The following is a 24,998-nucleotide window of genomic DNA, read 5'->3' as shown; positions in this document are numbered from 1 at the left end:
GTTTAGTTGACGATGGGACTACGTTTTTTAGTTACTTCGGTCAACTTTGCATCTTAATTAGAACAAAAGGGATAATCTTCTTGCCTACAAGTGTGGATTACTTTTTTTAGTTTAATTCAGATGGCATAGTATGAGTTTTATTTCACCGAAGTTGTGAAAATTTTCATCTTGCCTACAGGTGTTGAAGTTTTTCATGAAGGTACTTTTGTGACATAAAATCTACTACTAGAAACTAGTTAATTTTCTTACCTACAGGTGTAAATTAATTTAGTTTCGTGAAGTTTATTGGGATAAAGTTCCATGCCATTGGTGACAAATATTTCCATAATGAGCCCCATAAAAGGTTGTGGGTTGAAGGCATGGAAATCGGTTGCATCATGACGTATTTTGTGTCTCTTCATGAGACTTGTTGATGCAAAGTATTGGACCCATGAAGGTTAATCAAGGATTGCTAAGGTACGCATTGTTTAAGTCTTATGCTTGTAAATCTTTTCAATTTGAATTATGATGTCGGTTTAGAAGATGAAATTTGACTACTAAAGTTTCCTTTGGACATCGAAATTGAAATGATATGAAATTGAATTTGTTATGGATGCATAAATTCATGATAGATGCACATAATTGTTTCTGGCAGATTGTGTGTCTTGATTTAAATCGGGTGAATGACACGTCTAATGGTCACCAAATGACCTAAATTTTGGATATGTTTAACATATAGATGTCTACTATGTGTCTGAAAAGTTTCGTAATTTTCTGCCATGTATTTTAATTATGGTGAATTCACTAGTAATCCATGCTCGTATAGACAGTTCTTGGCAGATTGTGTTGGTCTTTTTGAGACGTGACTTTAGACTATTATTTTGATCCAAAACGGCTCTATATTTTTATTTTATGAATATTAGTATGTCTATTTTGATCAGTATAAATTTGGTAGCAATCAAGCTTATAAATTAATTATGATTAATGCTAAAGTAAGTGTAACTCGTTGCTGAAATTCTGTTTGCCAACTTTATGTTGGTTGAGATGTCTATTTTATTATGTCTAAAATATAGAGCAATTTTCCTTAGGTACATCTCTGAAAGAATATATTAATGAGTGTTTGCCCAAGTGGGAGAATTAGTGAACGAAAATTGGGCTTCACACTCATTAACTTATTTGCAAGTATAAACTCTGAAAACTTAGTGGGAGTTTTTGAGCATTAAGCGGATTTGCATGAATTTATTAAAGCGTTATTCTATCTTCCATGAATTTGTGTTACTCAAATAATAATAATATGTTTAAGTTGCACGAATGACTACTTAGTATATGCGTACATTTTTCTGTTACTTGAAATCATTTGGATTTCTTGGTTGATCATTCGTTTTGAGGCCTATAAGGACTTAGCATAAATGTGGACTTATTAATACATATAAGATGGTTGTTGGATGCATGTTTTTGTGTAACAGTGATGAATGCTTTCGTGCTTAATTGTACCTTTCATTGAGGTAATATGCATTCATTGACTAAGTAAGGCTATTCCCAAAGGCATATTTTCAAAAATATGATTAAAGTATTGATTTGCAAATTAAGTGATGATGTTGCAGATCAGTGGGAGTTTGAGTTTCGTGTTAGTAATGCCTTACATTTACAGATGACCTATAAGGTATGTATAGAATCCATGTATTCATTTTAATCTCCAGTTAGATTCATTAAATCACATTTTTCGTGTGCTAGTCAATTATCTGATGAAATATATATTAGATATCAAGTTGTTATCAAATTGCATATTAAATGGCATGACATGGTTTCTGCACTACCTCAGTTGTGAGGATTTCCATCTTGCCCGCAGGTGTTGGAAATCACTATGAAACTGGTATGGTGCATAGATCAGTGTCAAAAACATATTAATTCATCTTGCTCACAAGTGTTGAATTAATTTGTTTTATGAAGTTTTTGGGATATTTTACTTGGACATGTGCCTATTTGGTACTTTTAGTTGTGTCCATTGGCTACAAACATTGTTTGTATTATTACTGATCTAATGAAAGTGATGCATGATTGTTTTGGAAATGTATTCACACCTGCAGGTTATGGTGTCTTCATTAGATGAAGGATACCTGCATTGGTAGATTTAAGGCTTCGAAGAAGTATAAAGTGTAACTTGTGAGTTACAATAAGGTGGACCTGAGATGATATAAAGTAAGACATTTTGGTTAATTTAAAATTTAATTTAAAGTTTCATCTCTTGATCATAATTTGTGTTTCATGTGAATGAGGATCTTAGCATGTGTGATTATGAAGGTTCTGGGTTGTGTCAACCCTACAACCTTGTTAGTTTCATGTTAAGAAATGCATTTGACAGAAATTGCATTAAGGACGAGATGTAATCACTGTTACATGGCCACTAAAGTGACATTAGTCTCCAATCTCAAGTATAAACATGAATATTACATTTTGTAGACCAAGTGGGAGAATGTTGGATTTATCCAATATAAATCGACCTTTAAGTGGCCTACTACATGTAATAGGAATGTAATATTGGAGAATAATGTTGATTGTGATTTGATCTCTTAAAGATATCAATCCTATATAAGGTGTCTTATATTGGAAATAAGATTGATGGAATCCTTAATTGAATATGATTATGATACTTGACTTGGAGGCTAAGAAGTAAAGTTTAGGTTTCCTTTATAGATGGAAACCCTAGCCTTTAGCCTATATAAAACACCCCCATAAGCCCTAGAACAACATAATGCTTCCTATAGAGTAGTTGTATTCGGCTAGGAGTTTATAGAAGATCTTGGTGTTGCCGTACTCTGTTTGTTTTCGTGTTTGATATCCATAACCATCGTTAGAATCAGGTCAGTCACTCCTTCATATTGTGTTTTAATTGTATAACCTTATAAGACTAATAGATGTAGCTTAATTGTGACTACATAAAACATGAGAGCATGAAAAAATACGGAAAATAGAAGAGCAAAGAATCTGCCTCATTCTCCATTCGAGTCACCACGTACGAGCCCCTAATCTCTAGCCACCACACATTTTTCTGCAACGTGCATGTCAGTTCTATCACTTCATGTGTGAAATGCATGCAAAGAAGCTGAGGCCCTCTCTTTACCTTTTTTTTTTAGGTCAGCCTCTATTTCCCTTGTCCTTTTTTTTTCCTGGTAAAGACTCTTTTTATAAAGTTGATGAGTCGTAGTCCTCACCAAAGCTGTCATGAAAAAATGGAATCCCATCCTTTCTTTTTCTGGGCTTGTGTAAGCGGCTAGGATTATGACTTTGTGAGTCGGGAGGGTGTCACTTGCGGTGGGGTTTGGATGCTTTAAAAAAGGAAAAAGAGAAGAAATTTCTATTTCTGGTACATCATTTATGTCTTAATAATAAGGGATATCTACATTTTACACTCTCCATGTATGGGCTCATTTTCAAAATAGATCAATAAATTGTAACTCTCACATATTACACTCTAAGATAGTGAAATTGTATTAATTTGTGCGCTTGGTCAAATTTATCGTATGGGCTAACTTGTAAGATACATTTGAATGCCAAGTTAGCAAAAAAAAAAAATATTAATTTTATGAAGGATTAGACAATCAAAGAGAGAAAAGGTATAAATTTAAAATTTAGGGAATTGCTATTACCACTTCAAAAATCTCATTTGGCACTCCAAACTTTCTATAATTAGAAAGAAAACAACACTTATGATGAGTGTATAATAAGATTTTTAAGTACTAATAACAGTTCGCTGAATTTAATACAATTTTAAAAATCATGAAAATATGAGAAAGTTGAAACCTCATGGTCAATTTTGAAAATCACATCAAACCTGTAAAGTAACTTAGCATGTAAAGAAGCTCAGCTTGCAAAATATCTTTCTTTCACTCAATGTAATAAGTTCAATACACACACACACACACACACACACATATACATGTGTTTTTAATTACAATTGAGACCCTAACAACTACAACTAAGTTTATACACGTGTAACTAACTATTTAACAGTTGTACAAGATATATTTGGCTCATTAACATGGAAGGTGCAAAATGTAATTAGCCATAATATTAAAGTTGCTGAAGTCCCGATAGGGTTTCAAGAATACAATGTTGATGGTACACTTACCATCTATTTGTATCATCATTTGTATCATCTATCTAATAGAGGTACGGCTTGCGAACATATGTGGGTCCATCTCTATTAGAGAAATAATACAAATAGATAGTAAGAGAAACATTTTTGGAGAATATTATCATATTAGGTAATTTTATTGTTACGGTATTTTAGTTAATTTAAGTATTAGGTTTTCTAAGGTATATATTGCACTCGACCCTCCGCTGATCAACGAACTCATTGTCGCTACTGTGCTCTGGTATGATGTTGTTGCAATGTTGACCCGCACTCGTACTAGATCTGTCACCAACTATGTCACGCGGCCTAGAACCCACTGACCGTTGATACAAATCCATTCCGAACGTTACCATTACCGCTTGTTGATATACCACATAACGAAATCGCATCAAACCACTTTAGTCATTGTTACTGACCAAACCCACACCACACATGTATCGCGATCTGACCACCAACATCGTGACCTTATGAATCCATGAATTCGTTGTTGCGTTGTCACACCCACCAGGCATGTTGCCACACCTCATTTGTACCCACTACTGTATTTCAACATTATCTGCATTGAGTCCACTCCATACGTTCGCACAAAAGAAAAAACAGAAAAGGGATAAGAAAAGGTTTTGTTGAGAAAAAGTATTTGTTGTTATTGGGGCCGATAAGGGTGACATGATAAGGGTTGATGTTGTTGGGCCTGTATATAGAGTATGTTGTTATTGTCCATCACAACAACCGTTCAAGTGCTTGAATTGGTGACCACTCTAATGATAGTTGTTACATTTTAAGGAAAATTTATAAAAAAGGCTTGAAAAGTTTTAGTTTTAATAAAAAATCATGTTATAAGTTTTGTTTAATGATTAATACAATTCTCATATTAATGTAGTCTAACTAAAAATGGCACAACTATAATAAATTATGATTTGTCCATTTTACCCTTAACTTTTTTAGGTTGAGTTCCAGATTTTCGTTGTTAATGGAGTTCATCGTTGTTTTGCAGACCTTCTTTCTTATTTTTTGAAACAAAAATATAGATCCTCATGCTATTTAATTTATATTTTGTATTATTTCGTTGAAATGTGATCGTCGTTATTATTCATAGTGTATTCGAGGTACTGTTTTTCATTTTTTCTTCGTTAGTGGAGTTCATCGTTTGTTTCTCTAGAAAATAAATTTGAGATCTGCATGCTATTCAATAATAACGACGGGTCACTGTTTCTAGATTGTAAAAATAAATTGTCTCTGGATTTTAAGTAACATTGTTTCTGGAATCTAAGTCATTGTTTCTGGAACCTAAGTTACTGTTTCTCAAAATCTAAGTCACTGTTTTTGGAACCTAAGTTACTGTTTTTGGAATCTAAATCACTGTTTCTGGATCCAAATGAAATAGACACATTGTTTCTTAAATGTAAGCTACAAAAGAAATAGTGAAATTCACTGTTTTTGGATTCAAAGCAAATTAAGCATCTTGTTTCTTAAATATAATCAACTGATGCATGAAAGAAAATAAACAGTCAAAGGTTAAAACATAGACTGTTTTTGGAATTTAAGTCACTGTTTCTGAAATTTAAGTCACTGTTTCTGGATTTTGGTTCTTTTCTTTCCAGATACAATATTTGTTTATGCACAGACAAAACAAACACTGTATCTGATTTTTTTTCCAGAAACAGTTTTATGTTTTGGTTCTTTTTTTGCCTAGTTCAACAATGTTAAGGGATGAGTGACTCAACAAACTACACCAAGTGGGAAACCAAGACAATAGAAATTTCAAGTCCAACCTCACAGTTTCAGGAGTCGAAACAATTTTATGCTAAAAAAATCAACGAACAAACCCCAGTCAATATGTACAAGAAAAAGTCCCCTATAATAAAGGAGCTATTGTCCTCTGTAGATGCGTCCATCCTAGGATTCTACAATTCAACCCCTCAACGAAGTATCCTACATTTCTTCTTCCAATTCCAAATTCCAAATTCTGCGTGTCTGGTTTGGGCGATGAGCCTCTAGAATCTCCGCCATGGCCAAACCCAAAGCTCTGAGGCGAACGATCGACTCCTACACCGTCAAACCCATCAACAAAACCGTCAGAAAAAAGTCAACAAACAAACCCTGCGGTGCTCGAAGCATTAGAGGTAAGGAATGATGTCCAAACCAACATGGTTGTCATCAGGATCCTGGAACTCTTGGTTTTCGAAGACATCAAAGTCAAACATCGAAGATGTTGTTGTTGGGGTCGCCATTGTTGGAGAAGTTGAAAAAACCCAAGTGCTGCGCGGAGCTTGCACTGCTTAAGCCAGAGAAGGGTGAGAAGAAGGTTTTTATTAAACTTTGAGCCTTTTTGGTTAAATAATATTTTTGAATGGTTTTTGATTAAATATTTATTGATCCAAGCCCTTTTTATTAAAGCTCCCTAGATTATATATATATATATATATATATATATATATACACACACACACGTGGTGACAAAATGATTTTATGTTTGTTCGCTGTTGTATTTGTGATATAAGAATCTCGTTCATTAAGTACGGGGGAGCATTCATATGTTTTTATTTCTATACTCCTATTTGGGCAATATGCTGCAAAGTATGTCCCCCTTACAAAATCTATTTGTTGAAGAGCACCAAACATAATATGCATGCCTCATTGTTCGCCAAACAGAGTTTACATTCGCATCTGTTTGTTGGCAAACTCATATCGTTTAATTAGCATCATGAGTTTGATGTGGGGTGTTGAAAAATATTAGTATTTTTTATTTATTTCATTCATTGGGTAGTTTAGATACTTCAAGTAATAGGTTTTATAGGGTTTCAATTATTATAAACAGATTTTGTAACTCTATCAGAAGTGAGTCAACCAAATATATTCCTTAGTTTGTAGCTATTTCAGCAATCTTTTCTTTAATTTTGAGTTAATTAAATAATATTCATAGATTCATAGTTTGTTACGCGTACTATGATTTTCAACTTACATGCTATGCTAGTAGTGGCCGTGAGACCATTTTTTCTACCTCTCGGGAATAGTGAATCTGCTTACTCACTCCGTCGATCCGTTCCAGAGTAAATCAAGCACTCCAGTTTTTACTACAATAACACGTCAACATATGGTGGTTACCAGCAAATATCTTCACAATGAAATTGACGTATTCTAATCAACCCAGCAAGCCACGTTTTAACTTTATACATGTAATTGCATGATTGCTTTGAGACACTGCCGATTTCTGCAAATCCTTCTCCTAAATAAACGGTATGAATAAAATACTAAAACAATCAACAAAAAATTACTTCCAATCACAACACATAAGTTATTACACGATAAAGATTATAAAAAAAAAAACATATACAGACCTAAGTTTGGAATATAAAGAACAGAAAGCCAAGCCACATTTGACGGATCGAAGCATTCAATTGAAATGGGAAAAAATCAATATTCAAGTTGCAGTTTAAGATTTAGAAATATTACTGGTAATTCAATTCTAAAACCTTTTTTTTTGGTCAATCAATTCTAAAACTTCTAAACTGATATGAAAGGTTAAAACTATTAATTATTCGTGGGGTGATTTGATTAAGGAAGCATTCATCATGGGCATATATAGTTCTTTGCGAGTTAAGGTAACTGGGTGTTGTAGAATTATCAGAGAGATGGGCCATACGGCCCACTTCCAACAACACCGATATTGTCCCCAACTTGGTAATTACCACCTGCACAATCCGTCAGGTGTAGGGTTTTATCACAAAATGCCTCGGTGTTAGTTGGAGTGGGATTAGAGTATTTAAACTCTTCTTTTGTCATTGATACGGTCGATGTGGGACATTTCAACACGCCCCCTCACATGGGACCCAATTAGCAGGTCACACGTGGGAGATCCACACATCGACAACCACGTGGAGCCAAGGGGACTCACCCTACACGCGGGGCCAAGGGACCCACCATCATCGCGCGGGGCCAAAGGGACCCACCCATCACGTGGCAGTACGGTACGGGCCCGCTCCCTGGCTCTGATACCATGTAGAATTATCAGAGAGACGGGCCATACGGCCCACTTCCAACAACACCGATATTGTCCCCAACTTGGTAATTACCACCTGCACAATCCATCAGGTGTGAGGTTTTATCACAAAAGGCCTCGGTGTTAGTTGAAGTGGGATTAGGGTATTTAAACTCTTCTTTTGTCATTGATACGGTCGATGTGGGACATTTCAATAGGTGTTGAGTGTGTTAACATATTCTAGCAAACATTTGGCACGAAGAGAATGATCGATGGCTACGTTCTAGAATATTGTTGGAGAAATTCTTAATTATAACACAAGTGGTACATCACGTGTTTTAATAAAAGTGGTGGAAAATTTTATTTTTTAAGTTATTAACTTTTTAACATACATATCATACAATTTTTACAGTGATACGTAATGTTCCACCCTGTGTACCGATCACATTGAAAAATCTCTTGTATTGTTGAAGGGCTTTATCAACACTTGAACATTTCTGGTCCTTTGCATGCATGCATGCATGCTTCGCCACAGCTTGCTATTGGAGTACGGTCCCAACTGGATTAACAGTAGAAAGGAAAAAAGTCTGATATCGAATATTATCTTGAGGTGCGTTTCTCCACTTTTTAATTTTTCTTCTAATTTTTTTCCTTTTTTGAATATTTCTATCTACTTTAGTTTAGAAGAATTAAATCCATTCCTTGGTATATATTGCAGATCAATCCACCAAAATTTCAAGTTATATATATATATATATATATATATATATATATATATATATATATAATGTATGTATATAAGTGTATTATCCCAACACTATTATTGTTACAAAAAGTATTTGCTTTGGTCTTTTAAAGTGGTCCACACTTTTTTAAAGCCTGCCCGAGTTTATCAAATTTTAGTAAGTAAATGCTTATCAATTATTTTCATATGTAGACGTAGTACGTAGCCCCTCTATATAAACCCCATGCAATATGCAGGGAAGAACCAACCTAGCTATCTCGATCACCAAACCCCCTCCAGTTAACTATGGCAATGCATGAGTTAGGATCTTTGCTCTTGTTTGTGTTGCTACTCACTGGCTTTGCATTGACAAACACCAAAGCTGCTAAGCCATATCGGCCCATTGTCTGTAACTCTCTTGACAGGGGCAAATTTGATGCTCTTAAACCAGGGTTCGTCTTTGGCGCAGCTTCAGCATCTTACCAGGTCAGTCTTTACTAGAGCTTAGCCATTTAATTTCCCTTCATATAATCACTTAGGTTTAATTTTATTTCAATGTCAGAAAACTAGCATATATATAATCAAGCATGAATATTGACATCTTCAGTTTAAATGTATGTATGCACATTTCAGGTAGAAGGTGCATGGAACGAAGATGGTAGAGGACCAAGCATATGGGACACCTTCACCCACAACCATCCAGGTATAGTCTTCTGCATACCATCATCAACTACCATTGGGCATGTAGTATATATGCATATGTTAAGATATGGACTATACATGTATGGACATAATAGTTCGTACTGTATGATTTCTACCATCTTTATGCTTTAAATAATAAAAAAAACTTCTATGGTTATTTACAGAAAAAATCACTGATCGCAGCAATGGAGATGTCGCCATTGATCAATACCACCTCTATAAGGTTATCTATCAAGGAATAATATTATTAATTCTCCAAACCTTTCATACTTTGAAGTTGAAGGGCACATTGAACATGAGATGGTCAATTAATATTTAGCTTCTTTCTTGTATTATGTATTTCTTTCTTGTCATTACAGAAAGATGTAGCAATTATGAAGGATATGAAGTTCGATGCTTATAGGTTCTCTATCTCGTGGTCCAGATTGTTACCAAGTAATGTTGATCATCAGCGTTCATATATTTGATTTGGGACCAATTACTTCATGGACTAACCTGAATTAATTAGGCATTAACTAATTTGATTATCTTGTTCTATTTACTAGATGGAACGCTAAGTGGGGGTGTTAACAGGAAAGGAATTGAATATTACGACAATCTCATCAATGAACTCCTTCTCCATGGTGATAAAGCTACCTAATCTCATATATCCGCCCATTACATAATATATAATTACAGTTTAACTGAATCGAACTTTAAATCTTCTTTCTACTGGTAATGTTATATATAGGCCTACAACCATTTGTGACACTCTTTCACTGGGATGTTCCTCAAGCTTTAGAAGATGCATATGGTGGTTTCTTAAGCCCTCGTATTGCGTAAGTCAACAGAGTTTATCTTATGTATAATATTGATCATTTGTTTAACTAAAACGTACGTTCTATATCTAACAAAAGCGTTTGAAATGTACACACAGCGATGACTTTAAAGACTACGCAGAACTTTGTTTTTCACTTTTTGGTGACCGAGTGAAGCACTGGATCACGTTGAATGAGCCATATACCTTTAGCAACCATGCTTATACAATTGGGATCCACGCACCCGGACGATGCTCTGCTTGGCAAGACCCAACCTGCCTCGGTGGAGATTCAGCTATCGAACCCTATTTAGTCACACACCACCAACTTCTTGCTCATGCAGCTGCTGTAAAAGTGTACAAAGAAAAATTTCAGGTACAATTAATTAACTAGCTAGCTAGTTCCTGTTTTTGTCTGAATATTGGTGTGCTAGGAAACATTTTGTATAGCGAGGTAAACAAAGTTTGGACTTTGTAGGGCACTAAATCAAATAATTTTCTGAATTTTCTTTGTAGGCATATCAGAATGGGGTGATAGGAATAACACTAGTGTCGCACTGGTTTGAGCCTGCTTCAGAAGCAAAGGAAGATATAGATGCTTCATATCGAGCTTTGGATTTTATGTTCGGATGGCAAGTGCAATTGATTTCTTTTTTAGTAATGTTATTCATACCATGTTTTTGTACCATATTTTCATACCACCTTAGGTGGTATTTGATGTGGACAACCACATCATTTGAATTAATCAGATTTTTAAATTTAGTTTATTATTTAATAAACTAATAATTAAGAAAAACTAGTTAATCAAACGATGATTGTGGTATACGAGAAGTCTTTCTCCTTCATTTCCTTGGGTTTTGCAAATTTTTCAAATGATGTGGTTTTTTTTTCTTCTTTTTTTTTTCTTTTTTTCCTTCTTTTTTTCTTTTTTTCTTTTCTTTTCTTTTTTTTATTTTCCCGACCCGGGGTCCATCACATCCCGGGCCCGCTTCACTGCCGTAGCACGATATTGTCCGTATCATATGCCACTTAAGGTGGTATAAAAATGTGGTATAAAAACATGGTATGAATAGCATTACTATTTCTTTTTATTTATTTATGACTCATAAATAGGGTGAACCTTGGTGCAACAGAAATGTTGCTCATTTGTGACCGAAAGGTTACAGGTTTGAGTTGTGGAAATAGTCTATTTGCAAATTAAGGGTAAGGTTGCGTACGATAAACGTTCCTCACCCCTCCCGATCCTTGCAAAACAAGGAGTTTTGTTGGTTTGAGATCGCCCTATTTATGACTTATAATGTTGATTAGCTAGCTAGCCAGCCGTGACTGGTATAGTATGCATACTATAAGTTCATGTTTGGAAGTTTCACATTTTTATAGGTTTATGGATCCAATTACAAGAGGTGACTACCCATACAGCATGCAAGGCCTCGTTAGAGAACGATTACCCAAATTCACAGATGAAGAATCAAAGATGTTAATTGGGTCTTTTGACTTTATTGGACTGAACTATTATTCTGCTAGATATGCAGCTGATGTACCTAAGAATTATTCTGAACCTGCAAGTTACTTATATGATCCACATGTTACTTTACTAAGTGAGTACAAATTCAAAAAATTTATCGGCTAATTAATCATACGTCAGTATTATTAGATTCTACTATTGATCACATTCATATATATGTTGTGGCAGCTGAACTTGATGGCGTTCCTATTGGTCCTCAGGTACACATCAAATTTTAGGTCAAGTTATTCATATTTGGAGGATTAATTTATACAACTTTTATAAATCTCAAATATGGTATTACAGGCTGCTTCAAACTGGTTATATGTTTATCCAAAAGGAATTCATGATTTTGTACTCTACACGAAGAATAAGTATGGTGATCCAATCATTTACATTACTGAGAATGGTAATTAACACTTTTATGCCTAACTTAATTATTTCACTTATCACTTTTTATATATGTATAAATTGATGTAAAATACAGTTAAGTGCTGCCAAATCTAAATATAAAACCAATCATCTCTCTTTTTTAGATAAAAGAGAATACTAAATATGTATTGTAATGAATTTTATTGCAGGCATTGACGAGGTCAATAATTCAACCTTATCACTAGAGGATGCTCTTCATGACACCAATAGAACTGACTACTACAATCACCATCTCTGTTACCTTCAAGCAGCAATCAAGTAAGTGTTGTTGACAAAGTAATTAAAACTATATTGCTTTTTGGTTATTTAGTAATCACATTGATGCCAAATCATTAATTTTTTGGGAACTTTAACGAAAAGCTCCCGGCACTGTTCATTTTAACGAAAAACCACATTTTACACTAAAAAATCAATTCTGGTACTATTCACTTTACCCTTTATTTTGTCCTTATCATTAAAACTCAAAGTTTTCAAGCCATTTTCATTAGTTTTCCTTAATTTTTTTTTGGGTGCAGGAAGGGAAGTAATGTGAAAGGATACTTTGCATGGTCAATTTTAGACAACTTTGAATGGAGCGAAGGGTATACAGTTCGATTTGGTATCAACTATGTGGATTATGACAATGGACTGAAAAGGCACCCAAAACTTTCGACGTATTGGTTCAAGAACTTCCTTAGGAAGCGCAAAAGAAATTATAATATTTTGGCCGATTATGTTGGAGACACTAAGTCTGTGTATTAAGTGTAACTTCACATTATGGATGTTGTAGGGCCTTGTTTTAAGTTTTTTTTGCAATTTAACTCTTTCAGAGTCGGAATAAGTTGCAACAACTCATCGTGAGTTTGTTGTATATGTTGTTGGTGTGTGTATTTCTGTATTTGTATTTGCCTTATGGCTAGTGCCCCTTTGTGGTAGAATTATAAATGTAATGTACTCCACATAAAAAAAAAAATGATTGTTGAATGTGAGTGTTCAATTCCTTAACCAAAATATATTAGACATCTAATTGTTTTAGGTTGCAATAACTTCTCAACGGATCTTTAAACATAAATTCTTTATAATCGTGCCCATTAATAAAAGATTTGAAAAATCAAACTAATTTTTTAAAGAAAAATTTAACTATTCTATAGTGATATTTTATTATTTGTAAGTAAGAGTTTTTAAATTTGAATCTCACGAATTGAATACCAGTTTATTTCAGTAACACCCTTAGTATAAATATATCATTATAAAAAATGATATATCCTTATATAAGATGGGCAAAAAGGGTGGAATATCATCGACCCTTATTAAAAATGATGATTATTGCATCCCCCCTTGAGAAGGATATATGCATCTTTACATCCGCCTTGGCGGATAACATATTTTACTATATAAATTTTAGAGGCTTTTAGGCCCAGGTCCAAAAACATAGATGATTTTTAAAAGTGAGTTAAGTTATTTTTTTTATATCCATTTTATATTTTCTAAAAAAATTAATAATCAATTAAAATCCTCTAATATTATGCATTTTTCAACTCTAAAAAATCTAATTAATATCTTGTAACAAAAAAAAAAACTAATAAACTAACATAAATCTATCTGCAAAACATTCTACCTTAACTAAAGTAATAAATATATGAATGTATGTGACATCCCATATCGCCCAGATGAGTGATCCTTAAATGTATATTCTCATCCCTACCTAGCATGAAGCTTTTTGGGAGCTCACTGGCTTCGGGTTCCGTAGGAACTCCGAAGTTAAGCGAGAAGGAGGCCAGAGCACTCCCAGGATGGGTGACCCACTGGGAAGTTGCTCGTGAGTTCCCAAAAACAAAACCGTGAGGGAATGGTAAACCCAAAACGGACAATATCGTGCTATGGTGGTGGAGCAGGCCAGGAAAGTGGTCCACCCCGAGCCGGGATGTGACAATGTATACTATACTTGTAAGCGAGATATGAAAAACAGAAAATAGAAAATAAAAGTCCCTTGCTTGGGTTTAGGTGAGAACTAAGAGGCTTAAGAGCATCTCCAAGATTGGAGATCATATACATAAAATTTTAGCTTTGCTCTAATGCATAGATGCAAATAGGGGTGGGCAAACAGGTAGAGAAATCGCAGGTCAGGATAGGTAATCTAGGTTCGGGGCAGGTAGGGCCGGTTCTAAAAAATTGTAGAAAGAAAACGGTCTGGGCCGGTTCCTTATAATTAAAAGAGTAAATTGTTGCGATGGTCACTTAACTTTAACTTAATTAAAGCAATGGTCCCTCAACTTATCAAAACTTGCAGCTATGGTCCCTCAACTAAAAATTCATTACCATTGGCCCCTCAACTTTAATTCAACTGGAGAAATGATCCCTTAATTTTAACTCAATTGTAGTAATGGTCCTTCCAACATAACTCGTTTTGACAAAAAAATTTACGTAATTGACGAAAATGACCATAATTACACACTTTGATGAGTTAAGGGACCCTAAGTATATAAATGGTTATTCCAACATAACTTATTTTGACAAAATTTTGACGAAATTGATGAAAATGACTATAACTACACATTTTGATAAGTTGAGAGACCAATGGTAATGGATTTTTAGTTGAAGGATCATTGCTCCAAGTTGATTAAAGTTGATGGACAATTGTTACAATTTACTCTAATTAAAACAAACGGTACCCAAACCGACCCATTTCTAATTATAATGAACGGTCAAGATTAAATGATAACTTATCATCCAACCTCAACCGTTAGTTTTAACCCTAGCCAAATCCTCCCGGGTTCCAGAATCACTCTCTCTCTCAGACTCTCAGTCCCTCGACTCCAATCGTCCTCCTCCTCACAGTTCTCACCAGCCGTCGATTCTCCTCGACGACATCACCATTGTTGCGACGAACACAACGGCATCACCCATCATCCTCCTCGACGACATCCCATAGAACCCAGGCCATCACCCCACTAGCCCCGCCGTGGATTCTCTCCTCTTCGACAACACCCCCACCGTCGCGACCACCATCACCCCATCATCGTCGTCGAGGACACTGGTACCATCCATCATCCCTCTAAAATTTAGGTAATTTTGAATTAGGGTTTTGTTATTAATTTGAATTTTGGGTATAGGGATTTTAGGGTTTTCGAACTAGGTTACTGTTGATGATTGAATTGATGATTGATCTATTTGCTTCTGAGAACCCAGAGGGCCTTTGATAATCTGAATGTTTGGACTATTAGAATTCCTGTTTGCAGTACATATGCAGCAATAACTTTGTCAATTTGATGAATAAATCAGGTCAGATTGTTTGTTTTTAGTTCCGATTTGGACGCTACGAAATCCTCCTGGCAACCGGTCTAGACAATCTAAGGCGATTTGTGTTGGTTTGGCTATATTGAATTCCTGCCATTTGATGGATCATGAGTTTTCTGGTCCATACTAGACTATGAAATGCAACTATAGCTGGTAAATTTAAGGCTAGCTGAGCTTCACTGGTTTGTTGAATTGTGCTAGGGCTGTGAGAAATTGGGATTTGGGAAGAGATGCCAACTTTTTTTCTTTCCCTTTTTATTTCAATTTTTTTATGTAAAAATTTAGAGGAAGAGATGGTTTCAGAAGTGCTATGAGTCAGAAATTTTATAACCATGATCCTCAGAGAATTATTTTGGCAAGCTTTGATGCCTTCTAAGTTGTTAAGAAAATTAGATACTAGATAGGGTGACCACTACTACAACAACAAAGCCTTTTCCCACTAAGTGGGGTCGGCTAATAGGGTGACCACTACTGAAGAAATGAAAACTATCCATTGGAAACCGTGCTTTTGCTCTCAGGAATCTCATAAACACTTTCACCTATGAAGTTTAACATGCTTATGTAATGTTTCGAAAAATAGGGATATTGATAAAGATATAGTTTGTAGTTTTTGGGGTTAATGAGGTTCCAGAAGTCTGTCTACATAAAGGATACATTGTGTCTGGCAAAGAGCGTTTTGTATTCTCTAGGATGTCTCATTAGGTAGGAACTCCAATGGTTGAATGTTGAAGCCTATAAATTGTAGTGGCTACAAACGAAGTTGAACTCACAATTATGATCTCTCTCAATTAAGAAAACAATCATGACATGTTTACTTATCTGGGATGCGTATATCAATTATTCTGGACTTGCTTGTCACCCTGAGCCAGATTTGGGTATTTTGTATAGCGTTCAATTGGGCTTTTCACTTGATTTATGTACTTAAAGTGCTCTTTAATATAGATCACCTGCTTGCTTTGTGGTTTATATGTTTTGCACTGGCTCTACAACTTCAGGTTCTTACACTAGTTTTGATTTGTTAGGATTATAATAGATGTCTGGCTATGCATTTGTATATCCTGATTCCTAATAGAAGCATAAAGGGAAAGATATTATTCTCATTAATAATACCTCTATTTCCTAAATATCATTTATCATACAATTTTATTGTAAATTTCCCAGATGGTCAAGAGTAACTCATAAATTTTTATCGTTTCTCTCTTGCAGCTGTCTGGAAAAGAGTGGTGCTAGATTCCAGCTGTGGAGCTAACCTCCCTTACAAGTTCAGCATCTCTACCAACTGCAACAGGTATAATTAATAAACTTATCTCACAATGACTTCGAAATGTCCCAGATGTTCACTTTGTTACCTCAAATTATTAATCTATGAACTTGGATGTTGGACTTTGTATTTGGATTGGATGTGAATCATTGCAGGGACTCGGAGTGAATTTGTGCAAAATCTGCACAAATGCAGTCTGCACTGGTACTGGTAGTGAATCTACTGAATCTGTGCAAATTTTAGTTATTTTTTTTCAAAAAAAAAAAAGGACCCGTGGACCCAGCCCGAACCGGCCCGTTTCAACTGGGCCGGGTAAGGTCCGGTTCCTATACTAGAAAATGTTATCCCCGGCCCATGCCCACCCCTAGATGCAAACGAGGAGATGTAAATTTTGATTTGCAAGTGTTCATTCATTTTTGTGTAGATTTTGCTTTATGTTAACTCCAAACTAATTTGGGCATGGCAGACATTGGATCAACTCCTTTTGAATATGGGCCAGATGGTTAGCAATAACAAAGCCCAATAAAGCTCAACAAATATCTAGCATCTGGGCACAAGTGAGTTTACTAATTTACAACTTCAAAGTGATGAACCCTAAATTCCCAATTTAGCTTTAAAGTACAAAAACTGCTCGTTCACTACTTTTTATCAAAATAAATAGAAATCTGGGATTTGGGTTAACACACAGAGATGGCCAAAAGATTAGGCTCGCAGCTCTTCGTCAGCAGTAATCTCTCTCTCTCTCTCTCTCTCTCAAATTTTATGTTTTGGGTTTTTGTGTTCTGATTTCCTGGATTTGTTTTTCAGGGTTATCATCGTTCACTTCCAGTGAACAGCTCAGGAAATTGTTCTCTCCTTTTGGAAATGTTACAGAAGGTTTTTTTTTTTTTTTTTTCCATATTAATTTTCTCTAATTCTTTATTTTGTTTACTCCGTAATATGTGGAAAATTAGTGACTGGTTTTTCCTTTGTGATTTTTTGATTTGTTTGTTTAGCCAGGTTAATTATGGATCGTCGAACTGATAGACCAAAAGGTTTTGGTTTTGTTACTTACCAGTCAGATGTCGAGGCACAAAAAGCTTTGAAGGCAATGGATGGCAGGGTAATTTCCTTCCTATGGGAAAAACAAAACCCAATTCACAAATCCATATTTTTTTCAGATTAAAGTGGTTAATTCACTCGTATCAGAAGTGTTCTTATGCTGTTAAATTATTTAAATTTGTTTGTTTTTCAATTTAATATTGAAATTAGTCAAATTGAATTGATAGAGATGCTATAGACTGCAGTTTGTCAAGCATTTCTGGTCTTTTATCCCTGAATGTGTGTGTTTGGTTGATCAAATTGCCAGTATCCCTTGTTTTGTTGTGCTTTTTCGACCTCGTTCTCTTCTGAAATCTTAATTTGTTGATAATTTGTCCAGATGGTTGATGGGAGGCTGATTTTTGTCGAAGTTGCCCAGACTGGAAGGCATGAAAACGATACCTATTCTTGAGAGGAAGTTAACTTGGTCATTGTCTTGTTCAATATGTCTTCATGCCCACATGCTTTGTAGCTTTCAGTGTTGGCCGGTTGAATCGACGAAAATGGAATGGTTTAGGATTGAACTCAAATCAGATTACCATGCTTTCTTTTTTTTTTTTTCTTTTTTTTTTCCGCATTGAAAAGGGATATAGAGTTTGAGAAATAAGGATTGAGAATTCAACTTCGCTTATGCTAAACGATGAGATTACTATTCTTGATTGTTTCTCTTATATATGGTTTGCACTACGCATTAACGAGAGTACAAAAGTCTTAAAATACTCCCCTTCGTGAGAGAGCTCAATAGAGTTCCTTCTCCTTGTGAAAGTTTGATGTTTACTTCTTCCTCCCTCTGTCGCTGGCCCTGGCCAGATCCAGGGTCGGTGGCCATCTCATGGAGCTTCCTCCCTTCTCCGTCGCTGGCCCTGGCCAAACAGAGGGTCGGTGGTCATCTCATGTTTCTCTATTTCTTCTTTTATTTTCTGCGTGCTCGTCGGCCTGCATTATGTCCCCAATGTTTCGACCGAATCTACTTGTGCTCCATATTCTGATCCCTTCTTTATCCAATCTATGTTTCCCGTCCACCTCCTTATTTCTATGTTATCGCCCATCTGGATTCAGATCGTGCCCACCCATACTCTAAACCGATCTCGATAAGTTTAGTTTCCTCAAAATCTCACAAACAACACAAACATTTCCATATTCTCACTCCAAAAGCCCACAAACAACAAAAACTTGTGCATATTCTCATTTTTGTTTTTTCACAGAACTAAGACCTGTTTTTATAGCAAAAACCAACAGAGTTTGTGATATATGTACGGATGCAAAACTACACCAAGATGGAATGGAGGGCAGGGGCAAGAAGGGCATGAAGGTCTTAGTTCTTTCCCTATCATTGTGTATGAACATCCAACTGCTACCCCATGGACATGCTACCCTTGCCGTACCAAAAGATCCAAAACCAGTCGTAAGCCAAGTTTTCGATTCAGATCATTTCAAAGAACCGCCATGAGGGGATATAAACTTGATGGAATGTCTCTTTATGGTACGGGAGACGTATGTGTTTCACCGTAACGTTTGATCAAATCTCTTCAAATATCTTGATTTCATAGATGACGACACTAACTGGAAAAAATTATCACTCAGAATTTTACAGAATTGTCAATGGACAACAACAATTTGTGGGCAACTTAAATTTGGACTTGCTGGTTACCACTACCTACCACAGCATGCGGCATGCTGCATGCCCCCTCCAATCCACTGTACCTGCTCAAACACGCAACAAGACATGATATTACCACTTAGAGGAAGCATCCTAAAGTAAATTATACAGGCTCCGAAACAAACAAAAAACCAGCTTTCTGGATCTCACCTATTATGTTCAAGACAAATATGTCCTGGGAGCAAATGGGAGCAAGTTAACGCTATGCTCCCTACCACCATCCGTAGTCCCTTAGAACATGCATGTTTTGTAATCAAATTAAACAACTTTATGCTATACATTATCAATTGGACAATTGTAAGCTAAATCCTGCCACCAGTTTTCATTCTAGCAGCATCAATTGATGGTCAATAGAAGCAATTTGTGAGACAGAAATATGAAAAGCCAAAATCAGCCTAGAACCTGCTTTATCATCGATGAGAAGCAAGAAATTTTGAAGCTAAATCATTTTTCTAACCCAAAACGCTTCCCAAAATGTTAAATTTTCCTGGTTTATGCAACATGAAAAATTGGCAACTTATTTCCCGTGAAAAAATGGATATTTGTTATGTAAGGCATGACTAGCATATGGAAGCAACTGGTAACGAATGAATACAAAGCCAACTGTAAAAGGAATTCCAGCCAACGAAAACTATATGGTACAGAACTTGATTAGTAAAGCCATGGAAAGAACCAAAGCACAGAGTAGTGTGACCAAACACTTAAATCATACAAAGCTTTTATCTACTAAGTAAATTTTACCTGAGATCATGTCACTACTCCTTGTGTGCAAATTGCAATCGGATTTGTCTGCCATCCAGAACCTGAAAAGTAACATAAACATGGAGCAATGATATTACTTTGTGTTCCTAATAAGGTAGCTAGTAGGGTGATTTCAAGTTTTCAACACATGCAAATTACAAAGAAATTAATCATGATGGACTAAACTACCTGACCATCCATCTCCTTGAGAGCAATGGTGGCTTCACTTTCAGAGGTAAATTTCACAAATCCATACCCTCTCGATTTCCCACTCACATGATCACAAATAACTTTAACTGTTTAACACATCAACATAAATTCTCAAGTAAATAATTGGTATCCTTGCATCATCTACAAGAAAATAAAGACCTACGAAATTATTGCCAGCCTCAAAGAGTTTAACACTACCTTCAATTATTTCACCATGTTTTCCGAAAGCTTCCTTAAGAACGGGTTCATTTGTATCCCAGGAAAGCCCTGCATATTACAGACAGCTTAGGCTGCAGTATAATTACTATATCAAAAGCTGTCGGAACTTGTTTCCCCTACTTCGGTGCCTCAAACAAATTTAAAATCCAAAATTTAGTTGTTATATCTTTTATCAACAATTCAAATCTAAGCCGATATTCTAAACTGCTCTAATCTACAGATTCGAACTTGCGTGTGAAAGGCCGGGTAAAATGCCCTTTCCAATTGGCATAATCCACGTCTCCAAACCCATGATCTTTACAATATCAAAAGCAGTAGAACTTAAAATCCAAAATTTCACGGTTATATCTTTTATCAACAATCTATATATAAACGCGATATTCTAAACTACTCTAATCTACAGCGAAATGGGATTGGAGTTTGGCTATTTGATGCATAACAATATTTCAGCTGGCAATAAGATTTCGACCAAAGAATTTTAACTTAGAACAAGATCGACCGAGGAGAATATCGAAAAATAAAATTCTAAGAGAAACAAATCAAAGCAAAAGGGTTAGGTTTTGGCAGACCTGCAACAAACAATTTGGAGCAAGAGTGGCGAGTCAATAAAATCCTGGCCAGGACAGAAGTGCGCAGAATACCAACTACGCCATTTGCGCCTCTCATTTCACCCTAACGTGCGCCGCTCTATTGGGAGGAATATGGCCGCAAAACGCTTTCGTCATGAGCTGACTGAAAGCTCGATGCTCTTCCGGCTGGGAGAAAGTAAAATGAGCACGGATTCTTTGAACTGGTGCCCTTTGGCGCCCCGGGAGCGGATTCGCCTGGTTCGCCTGGGTTCGGTTGGTAGCGGCTTGAAGCGGCTGTCGCTCAGTGGTTACGCCTTGCAAAGAAGTTGCGGATAGAAGATGAAGTGCAGTCCCTACCCCGACTCACAAAACGACACTGTTTTTGTCCTACACATGAATTTTGAAGTGAGACAGGGTGCTTTATTTAAACCTTTTTAATTGGCGAATCCCCGCTGCTTCCAAATTCCCATTTTTTGATTTTTCATGCTCCCAAATTCGTATTACCGCATCCGTATCCGTGCTTCATAGCTTATATAAATTCGAATCCATGTATTATATTAATAAGTAGTTAAAAATCACTCACGTATACGGTAAAGAATGTAATGAAAATGCTATCTCAAAAAAATGGACCTAGACTCTTAGGGTCTGCTTCCTATCATATGCTCATTCCCATATCCTCTACCTACATACATACAAGTAACAGCAAAAGCCAATATAATTCTTGAAAATTGAAGAAAGTAGCAAAATTAGCATCTGGCAATCCATTTTCAAGTGTCCGCTATATATCGATGAACACCAAACCATTCAACGATATTTCTTCCTATGCAAGAATGTTCCTGCATTGAACACAAGAGGAAGAGAGCTTCACCAAATTATTTCGGCGTGATTATTTCCGAAAACCAAATAGTAATTTTAATGGTAACTATAAATTTCGTGCAACAGATATCAAAATACATAGTCATTACTGTATAGTTATTGGTCTACTGGTATTTTTCTTTCAGACCCTCAAAAAAGATAAAAAGGATACAAAACATAGCCAAATCCAAATCAATCACATATGTAGTGCAGAAGGTGAACGCATAGGATTAAATGATTCAACTACTCACATCAACAAAAGGGTTTCCCACTTCCAATTTCTACTCTCCTTTCTCAACTCTACACATCAAATGCCAATTTCCAATGAGCAATTCTGCCTAAAAACACCAAGGTCTAAGGTCTCGTCTGCTCCAAAGATTTCATTGGATTGAACTCATCAATTTCAAGATAAATGACATTCATTTTGAAGGGATTAGAGAACGTGAAAGAAGTTATGGCTCTTTTGGTATATAAGATTGAATTGGAATAGATAACTCCTAATTTTATGGTACTTTAAGGTGAGAAATGAAAAACTTAAAACCAATAAGAGATTAGAAGATGAATTACTCATGAAAAAAAAAACTTATCCATTCAGATCCTCTCCAAAATGATAGAATTAGAAGGAATGAATTTTCTTCATATGTATTCCTCTTCTCATCCCCTTCAACCAAAAATCATTTTCTACCATCAATATGCCTTAAAATAAGAGAATTGTTAGTTCCAATCATATCCTGCATACCAAGCAAGCCCTTAATCATCATTTTCAAAGAATTGAATGGAATAAGTTTCCTTCGTGAGAAATTTAACTACCTTAAATCCAAGATTAAAAAAAAACAAAAAAAAAGATTCTTCCATTTATTCCTTTAACATATCTTTAACTGTATTAAGTTATTCAATCCAATCGTAGACACCAAACTAATACCAAGTCATTACAGTAAAGAAAGGTAGTATAAAAGGCAAAAGGAATATTGGATAAAGGGTGCAGATTATGCTTGATAAAAACAAAAAAGAGGTCCCTTTTCTTCAAACAATTCACAAAGCAACCAATTGACAAATAACATCACATCAAAAGGCATCATTACCAAACCTTCAAATCTCATCAAACAAACTACTACTTGAGGCAATGAAAGAAACAAGGGGTTTCAATTTCATAAATGGAATTCCAAGAAAATCAAAGCTCCTAAAACATGACAAGATCACACAAGATTTTGAAGGATTACAACTGCCTTCAAATTCAATGGAAGTTCAAGTCTCGATTTCTCTTTTTTCCTACAACCAACGAAAGGCAAAGACCTGCTGCATACAGACTACATACAAATGGGGAGGGGTCACAAACTAAATCTAAACATGTGGGGATTTGACTAAACATTTGCTGGGATTGATTCACTGAGAGAACCTAAGCCTTCTTTGGAGACTTGGTTGCCTTGGTTGGAGATTTTGGCTCCTTTCCGGCGGCTTTCTCTGATTTCTTGGGCAGGAGGACCGGGTTGATGTTTGGAAGCACACCGCCGTGAGCAATGGTCACACCAGCAAGCAATTTTCCAAGCTCCTCATCGTTCCTCACAGCCAGTAGCAGATGCCTTGGGATAATCCTGTTCTTCTTGTTGTCCCGAGCTGCATTTCCAGCCAACTCCAGGACCTGGATAAAAACCAAGAAACCCACATCAGAAATTTTCTCAGCAACCAAACAGAAATTTCGGGCAGAAATCTAACACAAACCCTAAACCACAAAAATTAAACACAACCCCGATACTCAAAGCTCAAACCTTAGCTACCAAAACAAGATCAAACCCACATATGGATCTAGAGAGAGAAAAGAGGTCATAGAGAAAGAGACTTACTTCAGCTGCGAGGTACTCGAGCACAGCGGCTAAGTAAACCGGAGCTCCAGACCCGACTCTTTGCGCATACCGTCCCTTCTTCAAGTAGCGGCCGATTCTTCCGACTGGGAACTGGAGGCCAGCCCTGACGGACCGGGTCACCGCCTTCTTCTTCGGACCGCCGCCCTTCCTTCCTCCGGCACCTTTCTTCAACTTACCACCAGTCTCCATATCTCAAACCCTAACCGCACTAAAATTCACTGAGAACCTGAGACACCCTTCTGACTCAAAAACCCAAATCGGAAACGGAGAGAAAGAATTGCCAATGTTCAGACAGTGGATTTGGGAATCAGTTAGAGGATGTGCTTTATAGAGTGGGATGTATTGTGGATCATATTGTTCCAGGGGATATCGAAGGCTTGAGAAGCTGGTTAGAGGATTGGGACCGTCAGATGGGGGTCTTATCGACGGTAGTGGACGCCAGGGTAGCTATCCGCGTGGTAAGTGATTGACCAATGGGGAGCAAGGTTTTTGATTAGTTCTTGTTTTGGTTTTTGCTTTCTTATTTTTTTCAATTTCCCGCTGCAATTTTGGTGAGCTATGGTGATTTCAAAATTTGGAGAATGTCAAATTTGTGTTAGAGGTTGTTGCTAAACAAATTTTTAGGTATAAATTGGTGTTAGTGGTTCGACAGTAGAAGATAAGTATGGTTAGACTGAATTCAAATGCCACATCAATCTCAATAATCCACTTCTAAAAGTTTAAGGAGTATGATTCTCCATTTTAGGTGGGTCTATATGTATTTTCATTCTCCAAGTATTGGTAAATACAAATACTTGTGGCTCATTTGCATAACCATAATCAAAATCAGATGAATTAAATTAAGGATGAATTGAATTGAAAATGAGTTAGAATTAGATTCTTATTAAAGTTGTTTACTTAAATATTCTGAAATCGGAGTAGGAATAAAACTGAGTTCATATAAGTTGTTTACAAATTCACCTAAATCGGAATAGAAATCAATATGATAATAAAATGCCCTTGTTCTTTTTTGTT

At 36.0% G+C, this 24,998-nt stretch overlaps 2 protein-coding genes and 1 pseudogene across 2 annotated transcripts; 2 read left to right on the top strand and 1 right to left on the bottom strand.

Annotated features, from left to right (window-relative positions):
* Window positions 1-9,075: 9,075 nt before the first annotated feature.
* On the top strand, window positions 9,076-13,214 carry LOC126615274 (beta-glucosidase 12-like). The gene is made up of 13 exons (XM_050283089.1): window positions 9,076-9,303; window positions 9,451-9,520; window positions 9,684-9,742; window positions 9,879-9,954; window positions 10,065-10,142; window positions 10,250-10,337; window positions 10,436-10,691; window positions 10,832-10,947; window positions 11,696-11,913; window positions 12,009-12,040; window positions 12,126-12,228; window positions 12,401-12,509; window positions 12,767-13,214. Exons 1-13 carry the CDS (start codon window positions 9,124-9,126, stop codon window positions 12,990-12,992), a joined length of 1,611 nt encoding a protein of 536 aa, XP_050139046.1. The 5' UTR covers window positions 9,076-9,123; the 3' UTR covers window positions 12,993-13,214.
* A 4,133-nt stretch (window positions 13,215-17,347) lies between these two features.
* LOC126615279 (organelle RRM domain-containing protein 6, chloroplastic-like) lies at window positions 17,348-18,539 on the top strand. The gene is made up of 4 exons (XM_050283093.1): window positions 17,348-17,515; window positions 17,596-17,664; window positions 17,784-17,890; window positions 18,209-18,539. Exons 1-4 carry the CDS (start codon window positions 17,479-17,481, stop codon window positions 18,278-18,280), a joined length of 285 nt encoding a protein of 94 aa, XP_050139050.1. The 5' UTR covers window positions 17,348-17,478; the 3' UTR covers window positions 18,281-18,539.
* An 843-nt stretch (window positions 18,540-19,382) lies between these two features.
* On the bottom strand, window positions 19,383-24,324 carry LOC126615281 (histone H2A-like; annotated as a pseudogene).
* Between the last annotated feature and the right edge of the window lie 674 nt (window positions 24,325-24,998).

The sequence above is a fragment of the Malus sylvestris genome, chromosome 3 (assembly GCF_916048215.2).
Source record: "Malus sylvestris chromosome 3, drMalSylv7.2, whole genome shotgun sequence".
Taxonomy (NCBI): Eukaryota; Viridiplantae; Streptophyta; class Magnoliopsida; order Rosales; family Rosaceae; genus Malus; species Malus sylvestris.
This window is presented reverse-complemented; position numbering and strand designations above follow the sequence as displayed.